The sequence below is a fragment of the Ranitomeya imitator genome, chromosome 1 (assembly GCF_032444005.1).
Source record: "Ranitomeya imitator isolate aRanImi1 chromosome 1, aRanImi1.pri, whole genome shotgun sequence".
Taxonomy (NCBI): domain Eukaryota; kingdom Metazoa; phylum Chordata; class Amphibia; order Anura; family Dendrobatidae; genus Ranitomeya; species Ranitomeya imitator.
The window spans coordinates 326,597,312-326,622,319 of record NC_091282.1 but is presented as its reverse complement, the minus strand read 5'-3'; the positions used below and the strand labels follow the sequence as shown (position 1 = coordinate 326,622,319).

Genomic DNA, 25,008 nt, shown 5'->3' with positions numbered 1-25,008 from the left:
TCTCCACCGCTCTCTCTTCTTCTCCCAGCAAGATATATGTTTTCTCTTCCTCCTTCATGGTGATGAAGTCTGGGAAGAGATGTGAGAGTCTCCTGAAGTGAGTGTCCCTCACTGCTGAGTATTTGGAGCAGTGTAGCAGGAAGTGGGTTTCGTCCTCTATGGCCTCCTGGTCACAGTGTTGGCACAGTCTTTCCTCCCTGGGCTTGTAGCTCTGCCTGTGTCGGCCACATTCGATTGCCAGAGTGTGGGCACTGAGTCTATATCGGCTCAGGATCTGGCGGTCTCTGGGGTCCGGGAGTTTCTCCAGATATGGGGCCAGTCTGTAGTCTCTCTGTAGGCTCCGGTACATGGTCAGTTTCTGTGAGCTGATGATATCATTCTTCCAGTCACTGACATACCTCTCCTGGCCTTCATCTGCCATCTTCCTAATTCCGGCTTTTGTCAGGTTGTTGTGATTGGTGTTCTGCTCCGGTTGGGTTTGGCTGGGCTGTTCCGGGGGTTCTGGTTTTTCTGTTTCACCTTCATGTATCAGGGCTTTATGGTGATGGGAGCTTGGATTGCTCCTATGCAGGTGAGCCCGGAATGACAGCGCCCTCTTTAGAACTGTCAGGTGTAGAGGGAATCTGCCCAGCTCGGCCCGACAAGCACTGTTGGAGGTGCTCCGATGGACCTGGAGAAGGTGCTTGCAGAATTCCAGGTGGAATATTTCTGTTGGACTGGAGTCCCACTTTGACCAGTCTGGGTAGGTGTGAGGACCCCAGACTTCGCTGCCATACAGGAGGATTGGGGCGATGATGGAGTCGAAGATTTTTAGCCAGACCCTCACTGGTGGCTTCAGATGGTAGAGTGTCCTTCGGATGGCATAGAAGGTTTTGCAGGCCTTGTCTTTCAGGGTCTCTATGGCTTGTTTGAAGTTCCCTGACCGGTGAATCTCTAGGCCCAGGTAGGTATATTTGTCCGTTCCTGTGAGGTCGCAGTTGTTGAGGATAAATGATGGGTGTTGGTCTGATCTTCTCTTTCTCCTCTGGAACACCATGGTGTTGGTTTTCTTTAGGTTGACCGGTAGGGCCCAGGCGGAGCTGAATTTCTCTAGGATTTTCAGGTTGTCCTGGAGGCCTTTCTCGGTTGGTGACAGCAGCAGCAGGTCATCTGCATACAGCAGGAATTTCACCTGAGCGTCGTGGAGGGTGAGTCCTGGTGCTGAGGAGGATTCCAGGGCGGTAGCCAGCTCGTTGATGTAGATGTTGAAGAGCGTTGGGCTTAGGCTGCAGCCTTGTCTTACTCCGCGGCTCTGCTGGAAAAAAGCCGTTCTTTTGCCGCTCACACTCACGCTGCAGCTGCTCTCGGTGTAGGAGCTTTTGATGACATCGTAGGTCTTTCCTCCTATTCCACTCTCCAGCAGTTTCAGGAATAAGCCCGGGTGCCACACTGAATCAAAGGCCTTTTTAAAGTCCACAAAGCAGGCATATATCTTCCCATTCTTTGTATTGTAGATGTGTCTCTGAATGAGGCTGTGCAGAGTATAGATGTGGTCAGTGGTGCGGTGGTTCGGCATGAACCCTGCTTGGCTCTTGTTGAGGACGTTGTGCTCGGTGAGGAAGGTGAGGATCCTCTTGTTCAGGATACTGTTGAACAGTTTTCCCAGGTTGCTGCTGACGCATATGCCTCTGTAGTTGGCTGGGTCATACCTGTCCCCACTCTTGTGGATGGGTGTGATGAGGCCTTGGTTCCAGGTACGAGGGAAGTAGCCGGCACTCAGTACAATATTGAAGAGTTTAACCATTGCAGCCTGTATTTCTGGTGGGCTGTACTTCAGCATTTCTGGTAGGATTCCATCTAGGCCACCGGCTTTTCTACTTCTTATGGAGGAGAGTCTCTCGGTTACTTCCTGTAGTGTTATAGGTGTATCCACCGGGTTTTGGAAGTTTTTGATTTTTTCCTCCATTGCTTTTAGTTTCGCCATTATGTTTTCCTGTTCTTGGCTTAGTCCTTCCTTTGGAATGTCTTTATAGAGGTCTCTGAAGTATTGGAGCCAGAGGTTGCCATTTTGGATATGGTTGTTGTTTTTCTTGTCTTTGGTGTCCATGTGGTTCCATAGTTCCCAGAAGGAGTGGTCTTGGAGGGCGTCTTGGAGTTGATTGAGCTTCGTAGAGATGTAACTCTGCTTCTTCCTCCTGAGGATGGTTTTGTACTGCTTTTGTATGGAGTCATAGGCTTCCCTCAGACCCAGGTGGTTGGGGTCTCTGTGTTTCTTGTTGGAGGCTGTTCTCAGGGTCTTCCGTACAGCTTTACATTCTCTGTCAAACCAGCCATTGACCTGTGTTTCTTTTGGTCTCTTGTAGTCGACTTTTTTAAGGTCGGACAGTCTGGCCATTGCGTAGAATATATTGTTGAGGTCCTTTGCTGCTTGGTTCACTCCCTCTGGGTTTGGCATGTACTCAAGGTTGTAGAAGTGGTGGAGCATCCGCTGTATTTCAGGTCTTCTGGAAGCTTCTTTATATCTTAGTGCCGATATTTTGGACCATTTATAGGATGGAGGCCGGGTGAAGAGGCCGCTCTGCTGTGGCTTCTGAGTGGATGGTTTCTCTGTAGATTTCATGTACAGAAGAAGTTGGCTGTGGTCTGACAGGTGCGTTTGTGGGGTGACTATGAAGGCGCTGACACAGGATGTGCGCTGACACATTTCTTGTGTACTCACCGTAAAATCCTTTTCTCCGAGCCATTCATTGGGGGACACAGATCGTGGTGTATGCTGCTGCCACTGACGCTAAGTGATACAAAGAAAGTTAGCTCCTCCCCTGCAGTATACACCCTCTGCTGGCACTCAGCTAACCAGTTAGGTGCAAAAGCAGTAGGAGATCAATAACATATGAGAGTATAGCATGTCAAATTATATATATGACAGTATAGCATGTCAAATTATAAAACAAACACAAGCTAATAATAGGGTGGGAGCTGTGTCCCCCAATGAATGGCTTGGAGAAAAGGATTTTACGGTGAGTACGGAAAAATCCCTATTTCTCCTTCGCCTCATTGGGGGACACAGACCGTGGGACGTCCCAAAGCAGTCCCTGGGTGGGTACAACATTAGATCAGGCCCTGTGTAACCGCTACTTACAAGTGTGCCACCGTGGCCTGTAGAGTCTGCCTGCCCAGACTCACATCTGCGGACGTCTTGGAACTATAGTGCTTCAAGAATGCATGCAGACTGGGCGAACCCGCAAACTTGCATGCGTGCCTTGCCGACACCTGGTGTCTAAAAACCCAAGAAACTTCGATCGACAGAGTGGAGTGGAGATAGGCTGCCGACTAACACGGAAGGATGGATGGTGTAACGAGTACACCAGGCTAACATGGCCGATGAAAAGGTTAAACTCTTCCTGTAACCATCAGGAAGCCTTCCTGTGACCGTCAGGAAGCCCAAACAAGGTGTCCAGCCTTCAGAAGGACGCCGTGCTCGATACGTACTTACACAGAGCACTCAATTCGTCCAGAATATGGAGAACCCATCCCGTTTTGCAGACTGGTACTGAAAGAGATGAGGAAAGAACGATGCCCTCGTAACATTGGGAATACAATACCACCATGGTAACAAGGGATTGGGATGGCCTGAGGACAACCTTGCCTTGATGGTAATAAGGAAAAAAGTCTGAAGGAACAGAGCAGCTAGCTCCGTAGGCTCGTCAGGATGACGAGATTGCAGAGAAAAAAGGGGGAGACCTTCCCTGATAGTAAAGTCTGTCCGGATCAAAAAATTAGTCTACGGTAAGACTTCCAGGACCATTAAGGTCTAACGGTATGTGAAAGGGAAGAACCACATGTGAAAAGTCCCTGCGAGAAAGTCCCTACTTGCAGTTTTGTTGCAATAAGACAGAAAAGTACTAGCTCCGCAAAAAAAAAAAACCTGACGTGGTCAGTGCGGATCTCCCAGGACCACTGGGGCCCATCCTGCTTTCGAAAGGCACTCGGAAGCAGTAGAAGGGGGGTTATGGAAACTGATACCACGGAAGAACGAGAGCATGCATTGCGATGGCTTTTGGATCTCGAGGCCGAATCATGAGCTCGAGTACATTGGCGTTCAGTCTGGACGCTATCCGATCTACATCTGGAGTGCCTCTGTGAAGGTGGACCTGATGGAAAACTTCCAGGTAAAGTTCCCACTCACTCGAGGCGGGACCCTGACGGCAGAATGATAGATATGGGCCCATAAGAAAGCGTGAGGTACATCGGCCATGTGCCTGACCGTGGGTACCTGTGCTAGATGATTGACGTATGGCACAGCTGTGGCATTATCCGTTGAATTCGGATGGGGAGACCCGCCAGAAGACGGTGGACCTGCTGTAGGACTAGCCGTATCGTTCGGATCCCTGGAACAATGATCGGGAGAGGAAGGCTAGCATCGGTAGTCACTAATAACCATTGGACCGGAAGGAAGGATCTCCCCTGGATGAGGAAGTAGTTCAGAGACTACCCTCTGAAAACCTGTTTGACCTACAGAAAACGAACGGAGCGAAGGAAACTGCTTCCATTGCCGTCGCCATTTTTCCTCATGACCCTCCTAGTGAATCAAATGGAATGAGGGGATGAGTGATCAAGTGAGCGAGGTCCGAGTTGAAGAGCCACGGCCTTGTTTCAAGGGAGAAGTACCAACCCTCTGGAAGGGTATGTGCTGGGTCGGAAATGGGAAAAAACTTGTCTAAGTATTGCTGCCAGTCCAGGTGAGAGAGGTAAGGCAAGTGATACTGACGACTCAGCGCAGTCCTGGTAGAGCGGCTAGAAAGTCGACCAGATAAGGCAGGACGACCACGCCTCCAGGGTGCAAGAGGAACATGACAGCCGCCATGACCCTTGCAAACACTCTGGCTGAGGTAGTAAGGCTGGAGTACAAGGTCGTGACTTGAAAATGCTGTTCGCGAATGGAAAAGCGAAGGAATTTTTCAAGAGGGGAAAAATAGGAATGTGAAGGTAAGGATTCCGAATGTCGGTGGATGCCAGAAAACTCCACCTTTTTCCTTTGAAGTAATGGCTGAGCGGAGGAACTCCATCCGAAGACGGAGGACTTTGTCAAGCTTGGTAGAAGTTAGAGGTCCAGAATCGGTCTTACTTGTCGGTCCCCTTTTTTGGAACCAAGATCCCTCAGAACTAGACCGTCCTAGACAGCTCTTCCACTGCTGATTGGGTCTAAAGGAAACAAGCGATCTTTTGATCCTGCGTGGGGAACGCTCCCAACTTCTCACCGAAATAACCAATCACTCTGGTAAGGGAGTGATGTGAGATGCTTTTTGAATGCAGAGTACACTTCCATTCTCTGAGCTATAATTGAGTGTAATGACATTTGCTGCTGACAGCACCATGGAACTAGCCGCATCCGAGAGGTGTGAACCAGCTAGACTCCCGCTCGAGAAATCTGATTGATTGACCAGCTGTATTGTCTTCGGGAAAAGGATATTGTTGTGAATCAAAATAGTTAAGGTCTCCAACCAGTAAACCATTGCTCTAGTAACCCATGCGGCGGCTAAGGAAGGGTAGAGCGCTGAACCCAAGGCCGCAAGATGGAGCGAACCATCTTTGTTATCTGACAGTCCGTTGTAATTTTAGTTGATGACCCATCGGGCAGGGATACTGGTAGGTATACTACAGGAGATTCTACCTGGTTAATCTGTCAAGTGGCAGAATGCGCGGCTGTATCCAGCAGGTCTGGAAAAGCCGTCTTATGCTATCGCCGCTCTCTTGACGGTGCAGAGTTAAAATGATGAATCCTCGATCCACCATCCTCTTAGCAGGGAAGTGGAGAGGGATCGTCCGCCTTCTTGCATCATCTGCTAAATAGTGGTGATGCAGAGGGTGTGCTCGGATGCCAAAAAGGGTGCCTCTGTACATCCACAGAGTTCAGGTCACCAGGTAGACAAGTTTGGTTCCGGCGTTTCAGGTATTGCAGCGTGGGCGGTGCAGGGATAAAGGGGTAAATCTCAATCCACCATCCCTTTGTTAGAGAGGTGGAGAGGAACCGTCTGCCTCCTTAGGCCATCTGCTTTAACAGTGGTGGGACAGTGGGGACTGCTCGGACGCCAAAAAGAGGGTGCCTCTGTGCATCCACGGAGTTCAAGCCCCCAGGTGGACAGGGCCAGTTGTCCGGGATTAGGCCTGGCTGGGGAAGAGGATACATGGAGGCGACACTCCATGTGCTCGTCCGTTCAGGGTGGGGGAGATCGGTTCCCTTGAAGGGACCCGTCGCCCCTAAGAATCAGCTCAGGCATGGCATTCCACGTCGCAGGAGAGGATACGGAGAGGCGACACTCTCCGTGCTCGCCTGTTGATGGTTCAGGGAGATCGGAACCTTGAAAGGATCCGTCGCCCCATTTAATGATATAAATAGGCGAATCCATCCTTCTGTGAAGCTCTGGCGAGTCCAAATCCAAGGCAATATCCGATCCATATTCTGTGTTTCAGCAAATCATTGGTGAGGGAAATTAAGCTTCTGTTTTCTAGACTCCTGTACATTTCTAGACGCCTTTTTAGGGTGACCGGCTTCGGACTGGTCATGTGCCTTTAAGACAAGGGAATACTGGATATGTGCCTTTAAGATCAGGTAATACTGGTCATGTGCCTTTAAAACCAGGGAATTCTGGTCATGTGCCTTTAAGACCAGGGAATACTGGTCGTGCACCTTTAAGACCAGGGAATGCTGGTCATATGCCTTTAAGACCAGGGAATGCTGGTCATGCACCTTTAAGACCAGGGAGTACTGGTCATGTGCCTTTAAGACAGGGAATACTGGTCATGTACCATGAAGACCAGGGATTGCTGGTCATGCACCTTTAAGACCAGGGAATACTGGTCATGTGCCCTTAAGACCAGGGAATGCTGGTCATGTGCCCTTAAGACCAGGGAATGCTGGTCATGTGCCTTTAAGTACAGGGGGAAGATGCAGAGAGAGATACTTCCTTACCCAGTTGCAGAGTTGTTGTGCCCCTTCAATGCAAAATCATCGCCCCAGTGTGTGTTGGCTGGGTGGACCAAGTTGGCCACCGGGAGTTGCAGAGGTGGTAAAAACTCGCAGAGAGCGATAGGCGCAATTTCAGGCGGCGGAGACACAGACGCGATGTGGGCGGATCTCGGACTTCCATGAATAGGCCCAAACCGGGGCCTAAATTTCTGCAGCCAGCAGGAGAAATACCAGGGCCGAGAAAAGCGAGTGCTCCCATGCCAGGCGAGAAGCGCCAGAAAGGGTAGGCGGAGCCACATTAGCGTGCCATAATGCGGGCACGACTTCCTACACAATGGCCGAATCCGGGGCTAAATTTTTGCTGCTGGCCGGAGCGTTCCCTCAGGGAGGTGGGCCACAGGGAAGCCATGGCTGAGGCTGCCTGTGAGCATGTGAATTCCCACTGCAGAGGCCCATCGCCGACTGGATCCACTCACCATCGATGTGCGTCCCGGCATGGAGCCACCGCGGATGACTGGTGTTTCAGCGCCGAGGAAGGCGTGCACTCTACTGTTCTGCTGCAGGCCAGGTATAGCAGCATGGACGGTGCAGGGATAAAGGGGTAAACCTCAATCCACCATCCATTTGTTAGGGAGGTGGAGAGGAACTGTCCGCCTCCTTGTGCCATCCGCTTTAACAGTGGTGGGACAGTGGGGGCCGCTCGGACGCCAAAAAGAGGGTGCCTCTGTGCATCCACGGAGTTCAGCCCCTGGGTGGACAGGGCCAGATGTCCGGCATTAGGCCTGGATGGAGAAGAGGATACATGGAGGCGACACTCCATGTGTTCGTCCGTTCAGGGTGGGGGGGGGGAGATCGGTGCCCTTGAAGGGACCCATCGCCACTAAGAATCAGCTCAGGCGTGGCATCCCACGTCACAGGAGAGGATACGGAGAGGCGACACTCTCCGTGCTCGCTTGTTGTTAGTTCAGGGAGATCGGAGCCTTGAAAGGATCCGTCGCCCCATTCGCCCGTGGAAAAAATAAAAAATCAAAACGGTAAAAGTTAAAAAGTAAAATAATAAAAGCGTTTTGGGTCTGAATAGCAGACCCGTCCATGTGCCTCCTACGGACACTAAGCAAGAACTGGTTAGCTGAGAGCCAGCAGGAGGGTGTATACTGCAGGGGAGGAGCTAACTTTCTTTGTATCACATAGTGGCAGCCTCCTAGTGGCAGCAGCATACACCCACGGTCTGTGTCCAACAAAGAGGCGAGGGAGAAATATAAATAATACAAATAATATATATATATATATATATATATATATATATATATATATATATATATATATATATATATATGTGTGTGTATGTATATATATATATATATACATACTAGATGGCGGCCCGATTCTAACGCATCGGGTACTCTAGAATATGCATGTACACGTAGTATATTGCCCAGCCACGCAGTATATTGCCCAGCCACGTAGTATATTGCACAGCCCACGTAGTACATTGCCCAGTCACGTAGTATATTGCCCAGCCACGTAGTATATTTCCCAGTGTCGTAGTATATTGCCCAGCCACGTAGTATATTGCCCAGTCACATATATTGCCCAGCCACGTAGTATATTGCCCAGCCACGTAGTATATTGCCCAGCCACGTAGTATATTGCCCAGCCACGTAGTATATTGCCTAGTGACGTAGTATATTGCCCAGTCACGTAGTATATTGCCCAGCGACGTAGTATATTTCCCAGTGATGTAGTATATTGCCCAGCCACGTAGTATATTGCCCAGCCACGTAGTATATTGCCCAGTCACGTAGTATATTGCCCAGCCATGTAGTATATTGCCCAGTCACCTAGTATATTGCCCGGCCACGTAGTCTATTGCCCGGCCACGTAGTCTATTGCCCAGCCACGTAGTATATTGCCCAGCCACGTAGTATATTGCCCAGTCACGTAGTATATTGCCCAGTCACGTAGTATATTGCCCAGTCACGTAGTATATTGCCCAGTCACGTAGTATATTGCCCAGTCTCGTAGTATATTGCCCAGCCACATAGTATATAGCAGAGCCACGTAGTACGGTATATTGCCCAGCCACGTAGTATATTGCCCAGCGACGGAGTATATAGCCCAGTAACGTAGTATATTGCCCAGCCACGTAGTATATAGCAGAGCCACGTAGTATATTGCCCAGCACAGAGCCACGTAGTATAGAGACTTTAAAAAAAAAAAAGAAACATATACTCACCTATAGCCCGTTGAAGTCCTGCTATACTTACCATCCGCCGCCTTTGCCGCTCCTCGCCACGCTCCCGGGATCGCTCCATTGCAAGCGGCAGCTTGCGGTCCCAGGGCTGGTGTGAGCAGGACCTATGATGACGTCGCGATCACATGACCGTGACGTCACGGCAGTCCTTGTCGCACACCAGCCCTGGGACGGGACCGGAAGATGCCGCTTGCAATGGAGCGGTCCCGGGAGCGTGGCGAGGAGCGAGAAAGGCGGCGGAGGGTGAGTATAGAAGGTTTTTTTTTTTTTATTATTATTATTTTTAACATGACATATTTTTACTATTGATGCTGCCTAGGCTGCTTTTTTCTTGCCATAATACAAATTCTAACAGTCTATTCAGTAGGACTATCAGCTGTGTATCCACCAGACTTCTGTACAACACAACTGATGGTCCCAACCCCATTTATAAGGCAAGAAGTCCCACTTATTAAACCTGACAGGGCACACCTGTGAAGTGAAAACCATTTCCGGTAACTACCTCTTGAAGCTCATCAAGAGAATGCCAAGAGTGTGCAAAGCAGTAATCAAAGCAAAAGGTGGCTACTTGGAAGAACCTAGAATATAAGACTGTTTCACACTTTTTTATTAAGTATGTAATTCCACATGTATTAATTCATAGTTTTGATGCCCTCAGTGTCAATGTGCAATTTTCGTAGTCATGAAAATACAGAAAAATCTTTGAATGAGAAGGTGTGTCCAAAGTTTTGATCTGCACTGTGTGCGACGTAGTATATTGCACAGCCCACGTAGTATATTGCCCAGTCACGGAGTATATTGCCCAGTGACATAGTATATTGCACAGCCCACGTAGTAAATTGCCCGGCCACGTAGTCTATTGCCCGGCCACGTAGTCTATTGCCCGGCCACGTAGTCTATTGCCCGGCCACGTAGTCTATTGCCCGGCCACGTAGTCTATTGCCCGGCCACGTAGTCTATTGCCCGGCCACGTAGTCTATTGCCCGGCCACGTAGTATATTGCCCAGTCACGTAGTATATTGCCCAGCCGCGTAGTATATTGCCAAGCCACATAGCATATAGCAGAGCCACGCAGTACGGTATATTGCCCAGCCACGTAGTATATTGCCCAGCCACGTAGTATATTGCCCAGCCACGTAGTATATAGCAGAGCCACGCAGTATATTGCCCAGCACAGAGCCACGTAGTATATTGCCCAGCACAGAGCCACGTAGTATAGAGACTTTAAAAAAAAAAAAGAAACATATACTCACCTATAGCCCGTTGAAGTCCTGCTATACTTGCCATCCGCCGCCTTTGCCGCTCCTCGCCACGCTCCCTGGATCGCTCCATTGCAAGCGGCAGCTTCCGGTCCCAGGGCTGGTGTGAGCAGGACCTATGATGACGTCGCGGTCACATGACCGTGACGTCACGGCAGGTCCTTGTCGCACACCAGCCCTGGGACGGGACCAGAAGCTGCCGCTTGCAATGGAGCGGTCTCGGGAGCGTGGCGAGGAGCCAGAAAGGCGGCGGAGGGTGAGTATAGCAGGTTTTTTTTTTTTATTTTTATTTTTAACATGACATATTTTTACTATTGATGCTGCCTAGGCAGCATCAATAGTAAATAGTTGGGGACACACAGTGTTAATAGCAGCGGTAACGGAGGGTCGTTACCGCTGCCATTAAACCTGTGTGAGCGTTGAGTGGAGGGGATTACGGAGCGCGCGCCGGGCAGTGAGTGCAGGGGAGTAGGGGAGGGACTAATCGGACTGTGGCCGTCGCTGATTGGTCGCGGCAGCCATGACAGGCAGCTGCCGAGACCAATCAGCGAACGAATAACCGTGACAGAAGGACAGACAGACAGACGGAAGTGACCCTTGAACCCTATATTTGTCTATATATATATATATATATATATATATATATATATATATATATATATATATATATATATATATATATATATATATATATATATATATATATATATATATATCTTGGTTGCCATAAAAGGAAGGGGGCCCCAAACACATTTCTTGCACATGAGCCCCATGCTGTCAGTGTCCGCCCGGTCTAGACCTGTCCCCCAGCAAGCACATCTAGAACGTCATTGGTCGGCAATTGCAAAAGTGAGCTGTCAGCGGCGGATCTTGATAATTTACGTGCCCAATCGCATTCAGTGTGGCAGAACATTCCCCATACAACCATTAATAACCTCACTGACAGCAGCCATAACTTGTAAGTGTGGGGATTTCTGCGCATGGCTATGCTAACTATGTTTAGATGTTTTGAAAATGTTGTTTCCTTTTAAACAATTTTCATTTCATTAACATGTGTAGCCATCTTCTGATTCCATAATTCCATGAGTTTTCCTTCATATTGTTGCAATTTCAACGTTGAGCAGTATAGTTAAAGCAATTACAAACAAAAATATTCCTGACCGAAATTATTATATCTTAGCCTAACACAAACAAAACAGGTCTTATGCTAAGAATTACCCGATAAGCATGCCATAATGGCCCATTGTAAAACCGGAAGAGCCCTATCAGATCCTCCAAGAAACACTTGCACGTGACATCAGAAACCTCTACAGAGCATCCAAGGGCCTGAAAGAAACAAGTGCAAAAGATAAAGAAACGCTATAAAACCAAGTTGCATACCGTCCAATGATCCATTTAAAGGGGTTGTCCACTACAAGTGTCCAGTCACTATGTGACAGGAGACTTGTGAATCCTGACATAGTGCACAGCTCAGTGTGAGGAATCTCCGATGTCAGCGCGAGTGGGGTGGGGACACCTGTCATGTGACTGCAAGAATATGATATGCATATTCCCGGGCCACAATCCAACTAGATGAACATGGCAGGAAAAGACAGGCCGGAAACAGTCTAGCTGCATTGTGGCAGAAAGCGTGCATTACGCCTACGTGCGGTCACACGACCACTGTTCTCAGCACTGACACCGGAGATTCCTCACAGCGCACAGTATGTAAGGGCTCACAAGTCTGCAGTCACACAACGTGACTGCAGACTTGTAGTTTCAGATCGAACTATTCCTATACAGGATGAAATACCAATTTCGGATGGTAGCATGAACCGTTTATATGGACCGTACATGTGAGACTACTCAGATCTATATTTTATTACAGTTGGAATACCCCCGAAAAAACCCTCACTAACAAGCTCTAAAACCTAGCTTTTATTATTAATTATATAAATAGACCATTATACATAAAACATTCTGTCCATGTACTGCCTAAATAATGATATAGTAAGAAGGCAATTGCCTAAGTATCAATTAAAGTCCAAGATTATCCTAAAAGCAAAAAATACTACAACCCCAAGTACAAAAAAGTTGGGACGCGGTGTAAAATGCAAGGAAAAAAAAGAATGCAATAATTGGAAATTTCTTAGAGCCATATTTATTCACAACAGAACATAGACTATAGATCAGAAAATGAATATTAGACGTTTTTCCATTTCATCTGTACAAATTAACTCATTTAGAATTTGCAAGGGCTTATTTAGGGTTATTCCGCCATTATTAAAGAGGGTATTATGAGGCTGATCTAGCGCTAATACTGGGGGTAAATGCTCATGACTACTTTGCTTTAATAAATACTTACCCACAAATATTCCCCGTGCACCTGGATCGCAAATTTTTGTTTCCGCAACCGGATAAGATTGGGTGGAGAACCGGAAATCTCAGTCAGGCAGCGAACAACCCCCGCTATCTGTCCGCACAGTAACTCCTGCTGGTCAATGGCGGTCTGAAAGCACAGGTCAGCCCATTAGTGCATACAGTACGGTCTTATTGTACGACAGCTCTAATTACAGACACAGGAATGGACTATTAGGGTATGTGCACACGCTGCGGATTTTGCTGCGGATCCGCAGCGGTTTCCCATGCGTTTACAGTATAATGTAAACCTATAGGAAACGAAATCCGCAGTGCACATGCTGCGGAAAAAAACGTGTGGAAATGCAGCGGTTTACATTCCGCAGCATGTCAATTCTTTGTGCGGATTCCGCTGCGGGTTTACACCTGCTCCAATAGAAAACTGCAGGTGTAAACCCGCAGCGGAATCCGCAATAGAAACCGCGATAAATCCGCAGCGGTTTTGCCCTGCGGATTTAAGAAATCCGCTACGGAAAAATCCGCAGCCCTCACAGATACGTATGCACATACCCTTAGAAAACCAGGCAAATGGCGCATGCCATGGATTCATCACGCCGAATTCCACCCACATGGAAAGGCTGTAATGGCCATGAATGATCAGTTTTCCCAGAAGCTTACAGAATGTCACAAGGCTTCCTGCAGGAATGAAAGGCTTCATCTTTACTGTCTAGACTCTAGTCTTTGTTAACTTGATAAAGAAGAAGATCTTGAAATGTCAGTACAGTGGAACCATGCTGGGAAGAAAAAGCTCTTCTTGTTTCTGTAGAAAAGTCGCATTAATGATGCATAATCCAGTAAGGTTTTACAAGATGGAAAGCACAGGAAGCAATGACAGCAGAAATAAACAAGACAGTAAAATCTGCAGATGCCTCTTGTAACGTTCTGCTCACATAGCATGCCACCACATATAACACTCTTCACACTGCTACATTCCCCTTGCTGTAAGGCAGCTTCATATTTTCCCATAATTACATATTATAATCATTGCACTGCGGTTGCAGATAAAATATCCTTCCCTTAACCCCCCTATTGTGTCCATATCAGTCTGCTGCTTCTTCAAGGACTGTGCAGTGCTTAGATATTGACCTATCCTTTTGTATTATTTCAAAACACTCTTTTTCGGTGATTCCTTTGTATCTTCGTTCATACTGCACCCACACACACAAATGGTACACCATTTGAAAGGTAAACTTGCCCTCTTCAGCAAGAAAATAGCCAAACAAACCACACATCCATGATGTTATCACAAAATACACTTTAAACATTAATTTTCATAAACCTGTAGTAAGGAAAAATGATCTGCAGGTGGCACCACACTACCCCAAAGCATACTACCACAAAGCTGAAACAAATCCTAACATTTGCCTTGGGAGCTTTCCAGCTTGCCGAACTCCTTGCCCAGCCGATTTTAGGCAGGTACATATAAGATATTTGCTACATACGTGGAAGTAGAATAAAAGTAAAACTTTACCTGTTTAAGACTTCAGCTTTAAAACTGAAGATATAAATGAATGCAGCCTAAAAGGGACCGGACAGGTTCTGAACCATCAGATTTTCTGTATTATTGGACAGTCATTGAAAAGTCTATCTTCCTTCTAAGGTTGCAGCTTAGGCCTCTTTCACACTTACGTCGGAATGTGCCCGTCGCCAAGCGTCGGCGCGACGTCCCGACGGAAGTGTGTGCAATTTTAACTGACGTGAGCAGCGGACGTATTGTTTCAACGCGTCCGCTGCTCAATGTTAAGGCCCGGGGAGGGTGGAGTGCCGGCCGGGCAAGCGCACTCAAAATTGCAGGACACGACGTTCGAAAAAACGTTCCCTTGAACGTTTTTTTGAAACGACGGCCCGCCAAATACCGACACATCCAGTGCACGACGTATGGAACGTGTGTCCATACGTCGCGATGCATCGGTAATACAAGTTTATGTGAAAAAAACGCATCCTGCGGGCAACTTTGCAGGACGCGTTTTTTTTCACAGAACGACGCATTGTGACGGGCACATTCTGACGTAAGTGTGAAAGAGGCCTTATTGGTGACCTGGAGTCACCTCTGGTTCCAAGTAAAAAACTGCAGCGTTGACATAATAATAATTTTATTTAAATAGCGCCAACATATTCCGCAGCACTTTACAAACTATAGAGAGGATTTGTACAGACAATAGACATTACAGCATAACAAAAATCAACTCACTGACATAACTCAGACTGTACATTGTTCCCGATGGGAGAGATTGGTGGAAACAACCTTGCAAAAATTGAAAAAAAAAAATCCAACCGTAGGGGGAAAAAAAGGTAAGATAATCTGCAGATATACTTTTTTTTTTTTTTTTTTTTTTAAGGGATATTCCCAATTATTATACAATGGTGTAAATACGCTCAGTTATGGGGTCAATTCTCCTTCATCATTTTTATTGTCAAAGTCGCACCGCGGTACAAGGGGGCTGCTCCGTTCACATACATAGGGCTGTGTTGCACTTCCCTACACTGCAGATAGATGGCAGTGCTGCTGTGGAGGGGAAAAAAAAAAATGCTGCTGCCCCTGTTCTTTTGCAAGGTCCTGACAATCAGACCCCTTCTGATCAGTAAGTAAAATACCATTATGTTTAATGTTGGGGGATCTCCTTTAGGCTGGAGTCACACACAACGCATAAAAAAAATAAAATAATAATAATCGGTCCGTTTTTTACAAGGACGACAATTGCAGAAATGTTCCCTGACAGTGATCCGTATGTCATCCGTGTGCAGTGCAAGGATGCGATTTTCTCGCTTGTTAGCATCCGTGTGACAGCCGTATGACATCCGAATAGCGAGATTTTCTCGCCGGCTTGCAAAATGGACATATAATGGATCCATGGGCTCAAATATTCGGGAAAACACACACATATTATATATAAGAAAAAAATTGGAACAGCATCCAGCGTTATCTCAGATGACATGCAAAGCTTTCCTAACCACCAATCCAGTGACCTCCAAATGTAGAATCAAAAAAAGGAAAACAGCACAGAAAAACTGAAGAAAAAGTGAATTTTAATGCCTGAACGGCGTGGCAATGTTTCATAATCGTCTAAGGGGCACTTCTGTCTGTCACGGAAATACCAAGTCGCTGATTGGTTGTGGCCAGAAGGCCGCAACCAATCAGCAACGGGCACAGTCCGGCCGCGAAATGGCCGCTCCCTACTCCCCTGCAGTCAGTGCCCCCTCCATACTCCCTCCCCCCCAGTCAGCGCCCGCCGCCCACATGGCGTTTTAGCAGTCCGTTAAACCGATTGCGTTACACTGCGGCATAACGCGGTGTAACGCAGTCTGTTAACGCTGCTACTAACCCTGTGTGACCAACTTTTTACTATTGATGCTGCCTATGCAGCATCAAAAGTAAAAAGATATGTTAAAAATAATTTTAAAAAAATTTAAAAATGGTGCTATTCTCACCTTCCGCCGTCCACCGATGCACGCAAGTGGCGAGGCTGCCGCCAGCTTCCGTTCCCAGTGATGCATTGTGAAATTACCCAGATGACTTAGCGGTCTCACGAGACCGCTAAGTCATCTGGGTAATTTCGCAATGCATCACTGGGAACGGAAGCTGGCGGCAGCCTCGCACGCATCGGGACAGCTTCTTTGGACGCCGGAGGGTGAGTTTATAACTATTTTTTATTTTAATTCTTTTTTTAACAGGGATATGGTGCCCACACGGCTATATACTACGTGGGTTGTGTTATATACTGCGTGACTGATATATACTACGTGGGCAGTGTTATGTATTACGTGGGCTGTGCTATATACTACGTAGCTGTGCTATATATACACTACTTGGCTGTCTGTGCTATATACTACGTGGCTGTGCTATATACACTACGTGGCTGTGCTATATACACTACGTGGCTGTGCTATATACACTACGTGGCTGTGCTATATACACTACGTGGCTGTGCTATATACACTACGTGGCTGTGCTATATACACTACGTGGCTGTGCTATATACTACGTGGCTGTGCTATATACTGCATACTACGTGGCTGTGCTATATACTGCATACTACGTGGCTGTGCTATATACTACGTGGCTGTGCCATATATTATGTGGCTGTGTTATATACTACGTGGCTGTACTATATCCTGCACCCCAAACATCCTGTGACCAATCAGCGACAGGCGCAGTCCGGCCGCGAATTGGCGCCGGATTTCAACCACGTTTCGCTCATCGGCCAGCCGGACGCGACCAATCAGCGATATTGGCGCGGAATTTAACCCCCACTCACAGCGCGACGTACATACATACATATGCTAGAATACCAGATGAGTTGGGCCAACTAGTTCAAAGGAAAAACAAGATTGCCTCCATACAGAATACGGGCCTTTCTCAAATAATGCGGCTCTGCTACTATTCAAGTAAAAAAAAAAAAAAAAAAAAAAAATGCAAATATTAGGATATGCTCACACGTTGTGCTTTTGGCCCGTTTTCCCTGCAAAACATGAAGCACTATACTGTCCCAGCAGAGTAATTGAGATTTCTGAAATAAAATGATCGTGTTTATTTTTTTACTGCAGATCTGAAGCAGTTTCAAGTATGCAGCATGTCAATGGTTTGGGCGTTTTTCACCCATTCTTCTAAATGGAAGAAGCATTTGCTTAAAAAACGCACGTAAATAACGAGTGTAGTTTGCGCAGCATTTTTCCTGCCAACACATCAGTAATTGCAGCAAATTTTTCTGCTGCAAATACTAAGCATATGTGCACACGTTCAGTTCTTCCATGAACACCATTATGTATTAGGTACTGTTGTAAGATCAGCCGCCTGTATGGTCATGCAGATCACACAAAGTTGAACTAAACAATACCTTGATATGTGCGATCTAATGTCTTATTTCCAAGAAATCCACATTTTTCCCAATATGTAAACGAGCTGTTAAGATCTACAGGCCGGACATAGATCTCCTTGAGAATCTGCCTCCAGAGACTATTTTAACCCTTTCGCGCCAGAGCCAGTTTTCGCATTTGTGAACGGGCCAATGTTTAAAATTCTGGTCAGTGTCACTTTATGAGGTAATAACTTGGGAACTTTTCAACGAATCCCAGTGATTTTCAGATTGCATTTTGTGACACATTGTACTTCACGACAGTGGTAAAATTTGTTAGACCCGACTTGCGTTCATTTCTAAAAATATTGGAAATCCGATGAAACTTTTTGAAAATGTTGCATTTTTCAAACTTTTAATGTTTATGCCCTTAAGTCAGAGTTATGTCACACAAAGTTGTTAATAAATCACATTTCTCACTTGTCTACTTTACATCAGCACAATTTTTTTTAAACATAAGAGAAAAAAATTAGAAAGTTAGATGGGTTAAAAACTGACCAGCAATCTATCCAACAAAATGTACAAAATCAAAAAAATTTTTTTAGGGACCACATCACATTGGAAGTGACTTTGGGGGGGCCTATATGACAGACAATAATCAAAAGTGAAACCACTCGAAAAACTGCACCCCTCAAGGTGCTCAAACCCACATTCAAGAAGTTTATTAACCCTTCAGGTGCTTCACAGGAACTAAAGTACTAAAATCTTGCTTTGACCCCAAGTTTGTAATTTTCAAAAGTGTAATAGGAGAAAACGAAACAGTACAATTTCATCTGAATTCGCCAATATCCCATAAGTGGTTGAAAACTAATTTTGAGGCACAGTGTAAAACTCAGAAGGGAAGGCGCACCACAGATTTTGCGGTTATGGGTGCCATGTCACATTGGCAGATCCCCTGAGGTGCCAGAATAGCAGAACCCCCATAAATGACCCCATTTTACAAACTACACCTCTCAATGAATTCATCTAGTGGTGCAGTGTTCATATTGACACCATGGGTGTTACAGAATTTTATGCCATTGGGCAGTGAAGAAAAAAAAATATTTACATTTTTTACCTAAAAAAAAAAAAAATGATAAGGTTTATCCCCAGATTTTACATTTTTACACAGGGAAATGGGTAAAAATGGCACCATAATATGTCACACGATTTCTGCTGAAAATGCAATACCGCATATGTGGCTGTACCGTACTACCGAGCCACATGGCGAGACTTGGGAAGAATGGAGCGCTATTTGCCTCCTGGAGAACAAATTAATCGAAGTTTGTAGACTCCATATACCAGTGTTCCCCAACTCCAGTCCTCAAGAGCCACCAACAGGTCATGTTTTCAGGATTTCCTTAGTATTGCACAGGTGATAGAATTGTTGCCTGTCTAGATGATGGAATTCTCACCTGGGCACTACTAAGGAAATCCTGAAAACATGACCTGTTGGTGGCTCTTGAGCACTGAACTTGGGGAACACTGCCATATACAGAGACCCTAAGTGCCAGAACAGCAGAAAGTGACCCCATTTTTGGAAATGATACCTCTTTGGGAATTTATCTACAAGTATAGTGATGATTTGACTACATGGGTGTTTTCCAGAAACAAGCAGCAATGCATGTTGCAGAGATTGCAAATATGCCAGTGTAGTGCTCAGTATATTCTGCCCGGCTCGTGCTTCTGGAGACACACACCCCGCAAATTAGTTGGGCTCTCATTACTACAGAAAAGCCAAACATGTGGGCACTAAATGTGGTTTAAGCACACGAAGGGAGGGGTACATTTGGATTTGGAAGTGCAGAATTTGCTGGATTTATTTTGGCGGGCGAGGAGCAATAGTGCTATTCCAGAGCCTTTGTGCTACCAGTAACATGGAAGCCCCCTATATTTCCGCTAACAGATAACAAACCAGGGCGGGGGCTTTTTTTGTGGGAGTTGAAACTTTTATTGGGAACATTTTACATAACATTTTGGTTCACTGTCTGCTTTAGCAAGGTTGGTTGTCAAAAATGGGGGACCCGACACTGTTTTTTTAAAAAGTATATTTATTTAAATAATTAAAAAATACGCCGTGGGAACCCCTCTATTCTTGAAAACTGGATGCCTGGATGGTTAACAAAAATACAGGGGAACCCACGCAGTTTTTTTTTTTTAATTATTTACAGCGGCTGATGAATACTCCCATCTGCCCCTCCTGCTCTCGCTGTTATTAGCGGCAGCAGGCATCGGCTGATGGGAGCTGTAGTCCCATCAGATGACAACAGTGACCGGAGGTAAACTTCATACCTCCGATCACAACTGTGGGCTCACGCTGTCTTTTGACACCGTGGGAACCTCAGCTCTCTGACTGGCGGGAATGATTTCACCGCCCATCAGAAGCGGTGTTTGCCGCGCTGCCATGCACATTACAGCGCAAACACTGGATGCTCGGGCCCCCCATTCAAGTGAATGGGGTCCAGGTTCGGGTACTTTTCTGGTACCCGAACTCTGACCTTTTGTAACTGTTAAGCTGAACCCACCAGACCCCATCTCTACTAAGGAGGGTATGTCCTACTGACAGATTCCCTTTAATTAAAAAAAATAAGTGTGTGTGTGTGTGTGTGTGTGTGTGTGTGTGTGTGTGTGTGTGTGTGTGTGTGTGTATGTGTATGTGTATATATATTATATATATATATATATTGTAGCATGGCTACAGGGTTTGTAGTCGATGGGAGGTATGTGCCACATAAGTGCCTGGTTGCTGTAATGTAGCCCGGAGTATTCCTTTCTTGCACATAATCTGGTATATGTGTTTCAGGACCTGTGGTAATGTCAGACCACATGGCTAATCATGTGATGGGTTACTGGGTGGGGTTAGCTCTTTATAAGACTGGCTAATCCTTTACACAGCAGATATGTGTGGAGGTGAAACCCTCCTGAGTGTGTTCGGCTTCAGGACTGAGCCGGATGAACTGGACACTTGCTTTTCTTTGCCTGAACCAAAGGCCCATTTTGCTTTCTGTTATTTGCCACATGGTTTATGAAGCAATAAACCCAGTGAACTTTAAAGGAACACGTCTCCTGAGTGTCAGCCGTCGCAGCTGAGTGAGTGAAATCCTTACAATTGGGGGTAGACGTGCGAGCAGCGTTCCCAGCGGAGACGTGAGTTTATTTTTGAATGTCCTGGGTCAAGGCTGTTGCAAGCCAGCAAGCATTGCTGGAGAAAATGGAGGACCTGCTGAAACACTTGGTCCAGATGCAGTCACAGCAGGAGAAAAGGCAGAGCCAGCAGGAGCAAAGGCAGCAAGAGACCAACAGGCTGTTGATGCAGCAGATACAACAGAGCCAGCAGGAGCAACGGCAGCAGATGCAGCAAAACCAGCAGGAGCAACAGCAGCAGATGCAGCAGAGCCAGCAGGAGCATCAGCAGCAGATGCAGCTTCTGGCAACCGCCATCCAGGGCAAGGCGAGCGCCCCAACCCCAGGTTTGGCTGATGACACCCACGTCCGGAAGACGGTAAGACGCGCATTGCAGAAAATGACTCCCGGGGATGATGTTGAGGCCTTCCTGACGGTGTTTGAGAGGGTCGCTGAGAGGGAAAAACTTCCGCCAGAGCAGTGGGCAGAGGTACTTGCGTCATACCTGACGGGAGAACCCCAGAAGGCGTACTATGATTTGACCTTGCAGGATGCTAAAGAGTATCACAAATTGAAAGCCGAGATTCTCGCACGTTTGGGGGTGACACTGACTGTCAGGGCACAGCGAGTTCACTCCTGGGGCTATCACCGGGACAAACCACCTCGTTCCCAAATGTTTGATCTGTTGCACCTGGTCCAGAAATGGCTGCAGCCAGAATCCTCTGCGCCTGCACAGATGGTAGAACGGGTGATGATGGATCGGTTTGTCCATTCCCTCCCGAGGCCTATACAGTCTTGGGTTGCCCAGGGTGATCCCCAGAATGCCGACGAGCTGATCGGACTGGTTGAGAGATACCAAGGGTTGGAAGGCTCCTTCGGGAGGCAGCCCATGCCGTACTGGGGGTCCCAGAAGGCAGCTGAGTCCCAAAAAGGGGTGGTGCGTCCAAGGTCACAAAGGGCGGGGGAGGTGGTGCCCAAGGTCCCCACGGGTGATATTATTTGTTGGAGGTGCCACAAGCCAGGACATATAGCTGCCCGTTGTTCCCAAACCACTGAGCAGATGGACTGCAGCATGGGACGCCGTTGTTCATACTATGCGTATCCAGCCTGTAGTGTGAACTCTCCATCCAACGAGGGACCTCAAGCGTGTCCCGTAAAGGTGAACGGTCGAGCAGTAACGGCACTATTAGACTCGGGGAGCCTAGTGACCCTGGTGAGGGCCACTTTTCCTCTCCACCTGCTCCCAGGAAAGAAGGTCGGAGTGCGGTGCATACATGGTGATGCAAAGGACTACCCTATGGCCAGGGTGGACATTGAAACGGCATGTGGCACTGAGTCCCACATAGTCGGCGTGGTTCAGGACTTGTTGCACCCTATAATTATTGGCCGGGATTTCTGTTTGTTTTGGGATTTGTGGGGAAATGGTTCTGAGCTGCCTGGCAGGGAACCAGTGAACCCTGGAAGGGTATCGCCACACCCAGAGGCAGACAGTTTTCCTTTTTGTGTTCTGGTTGGGGATGAGGAGGAAGTATCCCCTACATCTGACATTCTGGAGTTAGAAGTTACCGGTGAAAATTTTGGGACTGCCCAACATAGGGAACCCACTCTGAGGGAAGCCTTTAATAATGTCACAGTTATTGACGGGGTGGTACAGGAGCCGGGGGCAGACACAAGATTTCCCCATTTTCTGTTGAGGGGGGAGTTGTTGTACCGTGTCACGAAAATACGGGAGGAGTTGGTAGAGCAGTTGATAGTGCCGGGTCCGTATAGACGGAAAGTGTTGGACATGGCCCATTCACACATCTTGGGTGGACACCTGGGGGTGGAAAAAACGCAGGAACGAGTTGTGCAGAGGTTCTATTGGCCTGGGTGTCACCGGGAAATAGTGAACTATTGCAGGTCCTGCCCTACATGTCAGCTAACTGCTCCTACTCCTCATTTCCGGAACCCCCTTGTGCCACTGCCCATTATTGAGGTACCGTTCGAGAGAATTGCCATGGACTTGGTCGGTCCCTTAGTTAAATCAGCTCGGGGCCATCAGTATATATTAGTCATCCTGGACTATGCCACACGCTATCCTGAGGCAATTCCCTTGAGAAATTCTTCCTCAAAAAGCATAGCCCGCGAGTTGGTCCATGTCTTTTCCCGGACAGGTCTGCCAAAGGAGATCCTGACTGACCAGGGTACACCTTTCATGAGCAAGGTGATGAGGGAGTTATGCAAAGCCCTGAAGATCTCCCAGTTGAGGACCTCGGTGTACCATCCCCAGTCAGATGGCCTTGTTGAGAGGTTTAACAAGACACTAAAGAGCATGCTGAGAAAAGCTATAGAGAAAGACGGTAGAGACTGGGATTGTCTCTTACCCTATCTGATGTTTTCCATTCGTGAAGTTCCACAGGCCTCCACAGGGTTCTCACCATTTGAGCTTCTATATGGCCGACATCCACGAGGACTCCTGGATATAGCCAAGGAAACCTGGGAGGCCGAAGTCACACCCCACAGAAGCGTCATTGAGCATGTGGCCCTGATGCAGCAGAGGATTGCAAAGGTGATGCCTATCGTGAAAGAACACCTTCTCCAAGCACAAGAAGCTCAAGCCAGGGTCTACAACCGGTCTGCAAGAGTGAGGCAGTTCAATCCGGGAGACCGAGTTCTTGTGTTAGTTCCAACGGTGGAAAGCAAGTTCTTGGCCAAATGGCAAGGGCCATATGAGGTTGTCGAGAAACTTGGTGAGGTAAATTATAAAATTCACCAACCAGGAAGACGGAAACCATTCCAAGTTTACCATGTCAACCTCATCAAGCCATGGCAAGATAGAGAGCCGACAGCAACTCCGTCATTGTTAAGCAACCCAGAAGGTGAGGTTGGAGCGGTTACTATAGCAGAGACGCTATCAAAGACCCAGAAACAGCAGTGCCGGGAGTTACTCCAGAAAAACAGGGACCTGTTTTCAGAATTGCCAGGATACACGAAGGTCATAGAGCACGAGGTCCTAACAGAGCCACATGTGCGGGTGAATGTGAAACCTTATCGTATTCCTGAGGCTCGTCGAGAAGTTATCTCCAAGGAAGTGGAGCGTATGTTGAGGCTTGGGGTCATTGAGGAATCCAAGAGCGGTTGGTCGAGCCCAATTGTCCTGGTCCCAAAACCTGATGGAGAGTGGAGGTTTTGCAACGACTATCGGAAGTTGAATGAAGTCTCCAAGTTCGACGCTTATCCCATGCCCCGTATTGATGAGCTCATCGAAAGGCTTGGGCACGCCAGATATATATCCACCTTGGATTTGACAAAGGGGTATTGGCAGATCCCCATGGCACAGGAAGCCAAGGAGAAGACGGCCTTTTCGACACCTGATGGATGCTTCCAATATGCCCGGATGCCGTTTGGCCTACAGGGAGCTCCGGCGACCTTCCAGAGGGCTATGGATAGAGTCCTTGCACCCCATAAGGCCTACGCTGCTGCGTACCTAGATGATATCGTCATCTTTAGCCCGGACTGGGAGAGTCATCTGGAGAAAGTCCAAGCGGTGTTGGATGCTATAAGAGAGGCCGGATTTACTATAAACCCGAAGAAGTGCGCCTTGGGTAAAGAAGAAGCTAAGTACCTTGGATACATAGTGGGTCATGGAGAAATAAAACCCCAAATCAATAAAGTGGAGGCAATCCAAACATGGCCAAAACCAGTTTCCAAGAAACAAGTTAAAGCCTTCCTGGGAATCGTGGGATATTACAGGAGGTTCATCCCAAACTTCGCCACGATGGCTGCGCCTCTGACTGACCTGCTAAAAGGGACAAAATCAGTAATGGTTAAGTGGTCCGAAGAAACAGAGTCAGCCTTCCAAGAAATGAAAAACGCTTTGTGTAAGCAACCCGTTCTGATGGCCCCAAACTTCAAGAAAGAGTTTATTCTTCAGACAGATGCCTCAGATGTTGGGGTGGGAGCAGTCCTTTCCCAAGAACTACATGGGGAGGAGCATCCTGTTCTCTATCTGAGTAGGAAGCTGTCCTCATCTGAAAAGAACTACTCAGTCGTTGAGAAGGAGTGCTTGGCCATAAAATGGGCAGTGGACACATTGCGGTACTATCTGCTGGGACGTAAATTTAGACTGGTATCTGACCATGCCCCGCTTAGGTGGATGAGAGAAACGAAAGGAAGAAATGCTAGAGTCACCCGTTGGTTCTTAGCCCTGCAGGACTT

General features: G+C 47.3%; 1 protein-coding gene across 4 annotated transcripts in view; it reads right to left on the bottom strand.

Annotated features, from left to right (window-relative positions):
* The window catches only part of HPS4 (HPS4 biogenesis of lysosomal organelles complex 3 subunit 2), an 82,843-nt gene that overhangs the window by 51,866 nt on the left and 5,969 nt on the right, over positions 1-25,008 (bottom strand). For all 4 annotated transcript variants that reach the window (XM_069758977.1, XM_069758967.1, XM_069758960.1 and 1 more), the window contains 2 exons: positions 12,804-12,947; positions 11,678-11,785 (listed from right to left, as the gene is read on the bottom strand). In XM_069758977.1, the coding sequence (XP_069615078.1) occupies positions 11,678-11,785; positions 12,804-12,947 (252 nt within the window). The remainder of the gene's footprint in view (positions 1-11,677; positions 11,786-12,803; positions 12,948-25,008) is intronic.